General features: G+C 42.2%; 1 protein-coding gene across 1 annotated transcript in view; it reads left to right on the top strand.

Annotated features, from left to right (window-relative positions):
- Positions 1–4,214: 4,214 nt before the first annotated feature.
- GUCY2F (guanylate cyclase 2F, retinal) overlaps positions 4,215–6,292 on the top strand; it is a 170,580-nt gene continuing 168,502 nt past the window's right edge. Inside the window, exon 1 of the mRNA XM_007952598.1 lies at positions 4,215–4,944. Within this exon, the coding sequence (XP_007950789.1) occupies positions 4,215–4,944 (730 nt within the window). The remainder of the gene's footprint in view (positions 4,945–6,292) is intronic.

Here is a 6,292-nt window from a genome sequence, read left to right as displayed (position 1 = left end):
TTAAGGTGTATTTAGAGAGGAAGAGGCAGTCAGTTAACCTCCTTGCACTGTCCTCTGTGCCTTGCTTCCTCCTCAAGTCTTTCTTCACCTTCATTTAAACCAGCTTTCACCTGGGTACAAATGTTGGGGAAAACAATTGTGGTACATTTTTAAGAGTCACCTGGTATGACCCAGGAGGGCCTCTTGAGCTGTCAGGGTCTTTAATACAATTAGGAGTGATAGGCCAAATTATTGCTGGTCATAAATATCCAATTATGTCTGGCCAGTGCACGTCAGTGCTGATTATCAGACTTGAAAAGAAGTATGCCATTGTTTTGATATTTGGTCAGAATTAAGAATTTACTAGGACTTTCCTCATTAACATCTCCCTTGAACAATTCAATTCTTCTGATTATGTCCAGTGAGGTTATTCCTGATGAAGTTGAGGTTTTTATTCATTTATTTTAAAAACTGATACATGTTAGGCACATGGGTAGGGATTAGGTCTTAAAAAAAGAAAAAGAGAGAGAGAGACCCCTAACAGTTTCCAAACCAGTGGGCCCTGTTCCCCATATAGAGTTGCCCTCATTGTTGTCCATTCCTTGTGGTTGAATGTATGAGGTCCTGTAAGGATAGAGATATCTCACAGTTCAATATCCTTGTCAAAATGCTGACTAGGAATATGGGACAATTTATAAATCAGAATAATGTCTTCTCTAATAGATTTAAGTATGAGGCATAGTGGGAGAAACAATGAACTAAACTTGGGAGTGTTAGCTAAGGCTGCACAGAGTAGGGGGCACTAGAATTGTGTCTTGAATGCAGAGTTCATCAGGAGAACAGAGATTTGGGGCACGGGACATTTTCTAATGGCTTGATATACTATGTGATATGTGTCTGGAGAACTGCAAGAAGTTTACTAGCGTATCAGATGAGAACAGTGGGAGATGGGGTGGTAGACAAAGACCAGGGCCAGACTGAGAAAGGCTTTACATGTGTTGTTTTGAGAGTTTTATACACTTAAGAGCCCTGGTGATGTGGTGGTTAAGCACTCAGTTGCTAACTGACAAATCAGTGGTTCAAACCCATCAGCCACTCTGTGAGTGAAAGATGTGGTAGTCTTCTTCCATAAAGATTTATAGCCTTGGAAACCCTATGAGGCAGTTCTACTCTGTGCTATATGGTTGCTAAGAGTTAGCGTCAACTCGATATCAGTAGGTTTGGTTTTTTGGTCTCTACACCTGCTAACTGCATTTCATTAATTCACATTCATTCTTTGACTGATTGTAGTCCCTCCACTTACAGCTTACTCTGAATCCAAATGCAAAGGATACCTTTCTGTCTTTAGGTTACTTGACTTTTCAGCACTTTGTGACACTGATATCACTTCTTCATCTTCAAAGTTCCTTCTTTCTTGGATTGCAAGACACCACTGTTTCCTGGAATTTGCTCTGTTTCCTCTGAGTTTTCCATGTAAGTTTTGGTTATAAGCTCCCTTCTCTCTGCCTGACATTTAAATATTGTAGGCTCTAAGAGTCTTGTCATCTTTCTTTACTTCACAACTCTCCTTTGTTGATGTTGTGCATTGTCATGCCTTCAATTGCCTTCTATCATTTGATTACTCCCAAATTTATATCTCTAGATCAGCTTTATTATGAGCTCCAGTATGTCAGATTATCTACTGCCCATTGCTACTTGTATGTTCTACCAACCAACCAGTAGCCATCAAGTCAATTCTAACCCACGGTGAGCCTGTATGTGTCAAAGTAAACTGTTCTCCTTATGGCTTTCAATGGCTGAATTTTTGGAAGTAGATCAACAAGACTTTCTTTGGAGGCACCTCTAATTGGACTTGAACCTCCAACTTTTTGGTTAGCAACCAAATGTTTTAACTGCACCACCCAGGGTATGTTGTACGAGCACCACCTATTCAACATGTCTAGTAGAATGCATTGTCTCTCCCACCCGCTTCCTTCAGTGTTTCCTATCTCAGAGATGTGTGCCATTTTCCAACCAGTTGCCTAGATCTGAAAAGCTCAAAGCCATCTTGGTGTCCATAAAAAGGACTCCATACATCTAGTCAGTCACCAAGTTCTTGTTGGTTCTCTTTTCTTTCTTTTTTTAAAATTGAGATTTGGGTGAAAGTTTACACAGCAAATTGGTTTTTCATTCAACAATTCATACCCATTTTGTTTTGTGACATTGATTGCAATCCCCGTAATGTACCAGCACTCTTCTCACTTCCTCCTTGTGTTTGCCATTTATCTTCTCCCTTCTTTCCTATCACTTCCTGCTTTCCGAGCTTTATCCCTAGGCAAATGCTGTCCTTTTGATCTCTTATGGTTGATTGTTCTAATGAATGTGTGCCTCCTTGGTGTTATTGCTTGGTGTTATAAAGGCCTATAATTTGACTGAAAGTTGAGTCCTGAGAGTTAAGTTCAATTCCTAGCTTGAAGTGTGTTTAAGGACTGTAGTCTCAGGGGTTCTACCAGTCTTCATGAGACCAATAAGCCTTTTTTTTATGATTTTGAGTTTTGTTCCACATTTTTCTCCCACTCTACCTGGGACCTCCTATTCTGACTTTCAGAATGGTCAGCAGTGGTAGCTGGGCACCATCTAGTTCTTCTGGTCTCAGCATCATGGAGGCTGGTGTTCATGTGGTCCATCAATCCTTTGGACTAATTGTTTCCTAGTGTCTTTGATATTCTTCACTTTTCTTTGCGCCAGATGGAGAGAGACCAATAGTTACACCTTAGAGGTCCCTCCCAAGCTTTTAAGGCACCAGTTGCTACTCACCAAAGTAGGATGTAGAACATTCTTTGTGGAGTATGTTGTGCCAATTGACCTTAGTGTCTCCTGAGACTATGACCCTTTTCTTAATGTCTAGATATTTTTAGTTTTAGTGGAATTCATCTCCTATTCTCTAGAACTTCACTACCATTTTCTTGGTCTGTTATAATTTCTCATATGGATTGCTAACTTCAACAGCCTCCAAATTGGTCTTTCTGCCTCCAGTCTTGCCTCTTTCCACCCATTCTCCACACTGAAGGTACAGTTGTCTTTCAAAAATGGAAATCTGATTATGCTAGTTCTCTGGTTAAAATCTCCAATCACTGGCCATTGTATACAGGATTAAATCTAAAAATGTATAAATGGTCTATAGGATTTTTAGTGCTTTGGCCTCTTTTTTGCCTCACATCACAGATCAAGGCAGAACAAATGCCTTGGAATTCTGAGAATCTAATATATTCTTTTTTTTTTTTTTTTAATCTCTGGGTCTTTCTGTATTTTATTCCTTCTGTGTAGAAAGCCCAGAACCCCAACCCCCTCCTGACCCCATTCGCTTGGCTCACTTTTTTTTTTTCAGTATTCAGCCCAGAGAAACATCCCCCGTCTTCCCACCATTTCTGACATGAAATGAAGACTTTTGGAGTTTTGGCTGTCCTCTCTGTCTTCCTCTAGGCTACATTGTTTGTAGCATTTCTTACTCTGTTAAGCCATTATCTATTTAAATTTCATCTCTCTTTTAGACTCTAAAAGATCTGTGTGAGTGGAGAAAAATGACCTATTTAAAACAATAATAATGATAAATAATATCACTAGTATAATGTTAATGACATTTCAGGCACTGTTATAAGCATTTGATGTATGTTAACTCATGTAACCCTTACAATCCTGAGGTAGACAGCTATTACCCAAGTTAGATTAATAGGACTTGGTGATGGATTGAGTGTGGGGACAAAGAAGAAGGAGTCTCAGTTGACTCCCAAGTTTCTGACTTAGCACGTGGGCAAATAGTGACTGGAAGGTGCCATTTGGTGAGACAAGGAGTAAAGGTAGAGAAGGAAAGAAGCTCTCAGCCTGGGGACTGCTGCCTCCTCCAGCTTCAGTCTTTTATCTGTCACTGAAAAATCTGGAAACCAGGGTGCTCTAGGAGCAAGCCCTTCTCTGGACCAACATATGGTTCCCTATTTCTAGTTTGTATTATAACAAGGATATTGGACTATGTGATACCTCTGCCTTTTCATGATCTCATGCTTTCAACCACAAGGACTGGGCAACAGTAAGGGCAATTATCATTGTTTCATAAAGAATGTTTTCAGAAGCTTCAGAAATTATATGATAACAAATCTTTTCTTTTGATTGACAGGCATTTGGAAACACTGCTGTACATCTCGGGACAGCAGAATAACCTGCCAGTGTTTCTTCATTAGCTTGCTGGAAGCAGGAGGGCTATGTTCCTGGGACCCCGGCCTTTCTCTTGCCTTGTGCTATGGTTCATGGCTACCAGCAAACAGCCAGCACAACATGGCCTTGCATCCTCCAAGCTCCTGTGGTGCTTGTGCTTCCTGGCTGTAATGTCCCTCCCGAAGCAGGTGTGGGCACCTCCCTACACGGTAGGTGTGGTAGGCCCTTGGGCTTGTGATCCATTGTTCTCAAAAGCCCTGCCTGAGGTTGCTGCTAGATTAGCTATAGAGCGGATCAACAGGGACCCATCATTGGACCTGGGCTACTCTTTTGAATATGTGATTCTCAATGAAGACTGCCAGACTTCCAGGGCCCTCTCCAGTTTTATTTCCCACCACCAGATGGCCTCAGGATTTATTGGACCTGCTAACCCTGGCTACTGTGAGGCCCCCTCGCTGCTGGGAAACAGCTGGAACAAAGGGATTTTCTCTTGGGCTTGTGTGAATCATGAATTAGACAATAAAAATAGCTACCTGACCTTTTCTCGGACACTCCCTTCTCCCATCCGAGTGCTGGTAACTGTCATGAAATATTTCCGGTGGGCTCATGCGGGAGTCATTTCCTCAAATGAAGACATTTGGGTGCACACAGCCAATCAAGTTGCCAGTGCCCTTCGGAGCCGCGGCCTACCTGTAGGGGTCGTTCTGACCACAGGACAAGACAGACAAAGCATTTTTAAAGCTCTTCAGAGGATTCTGCAGGCAGACAGAATTCGCAGTGAGTGTTCTCCCGGCTGCAGTTTAAATGTGGCTTTAACGAAAGACATTACAATCTCCAAAAGATTTCCTATCCTTACACCTGAGGATTGCACATCACTCCCCAATACCTTATGTGTTTACCCTCTTTCACTCACACTCAAGCCCAAAAACTGTCCTGCTTCAACAGAACCTATTTTATGAACTGAATAAACATATACAGGACTCTGTGACTAAATTGTCCTTGGGTGCCAGTGCCTGCTCTCAGGACCTGGGTAGGAAGGTGTGGCATCAAGGGCATCTGTAGCCACTCATCCTGTTTTTGTCCTTAGGAGCCCCATTATTTCAGACCAGCTAAAGAGAAATGTTCTTTCTTTTTTTTATCCTGTTGTGGTAAATATATATATATATATATATATATATATACACATATATATATGTGTGTGTGTGTGTGTGTGTGTAACACAACATTTACCGATGTAACATTTTTTACACGTACAATTCAGTGGCCCTGATTATATTAATCATGTTATGCCACCATCACTAGTATACACTGCTAAATTTTCCATCACCATTAAAAAATACTCAGTGTCCCCTAGGCAGTGACTCCCCCCTTTTCTCCTTCCACCCACCCCTGTTGTTATTTGTTGTGAGATGCTGCTGAGTCAGTTTTAACTCATAAGGACCCCATGTGAGAGAGTAGAGATGCCCATAGGGTCATCTAGGCTGAAGTCTTCATAGGAGCAGATCCCCGAGTCTTTCTCTTTCACAGCTTTTGGGTGAGTTCAAGCTGTCAGTCTTTTGGTCAGCAGCCAAGTCCTCAATGGTTTGTGCCAATGGGACCCCTTTCCCAACTCTGGGGACCACTAATAAACTTTAGTCTTCTGTACATTTGCCGAGTCCAGATATTTCATATAAGTGGAATCATACAATATCTGTCCAAAGAAAGGTGTTCTTATTGCTCCCTTTTAGCTCTGGTGACGTAGTGCCTAAGGCATTTGACTGCTAACCAGAAGGCTGGCGGTTCAAACCCACCAGTCACTCCTTGGAAGGAAGGTTGGGCAATCTACTTCCGTAGTGATATCACCTCAGAAACCCAAGGAGGGGTTGCTGTGAGTCAGGATCAACTCAATGGCAGTGAGTTTGGTTTTTTTATGTCTTAGTCACTGAGGAAGGTTTGCCTTTGACCTCCTCCTGGGCATTTTTCCTTCATGGGTGTCTACTGTGTTAGGCTGAAGCAAACCCAAGCCACCAACATTTCAGTTAGCAGCTTCCTCCAGTGTCAAGCCCTGATGAGTCAGCCTGATAAGACAACGGAGGTGACAGAACCCGCCCAGACTGGAAAGTCCCATGCAGTGGCAAGCTTCCTC

The sequence above is a fragment of the Orycteropus afer genome, unplaced genomic scaffold, assembly GCF_000298275.1.
Source record: "Orycteropus afer afer isolate SDZICR_OR568_19922 unplaced genomic scaffold, OryAfe1.0 scaffold00352, whole genome shotgun sequence".
NCBI lineage: Eukaryota > Metazoa > Chordata > Mammalia > Tubulidentata > Orycteropodidae > Orycteropus > Orycteropus afer.
The sequence above is the reverse complement of the archived record's forward strand: the minus strand, read 5'-3'. Positions and strand labels throughout refer to the sequence as shown.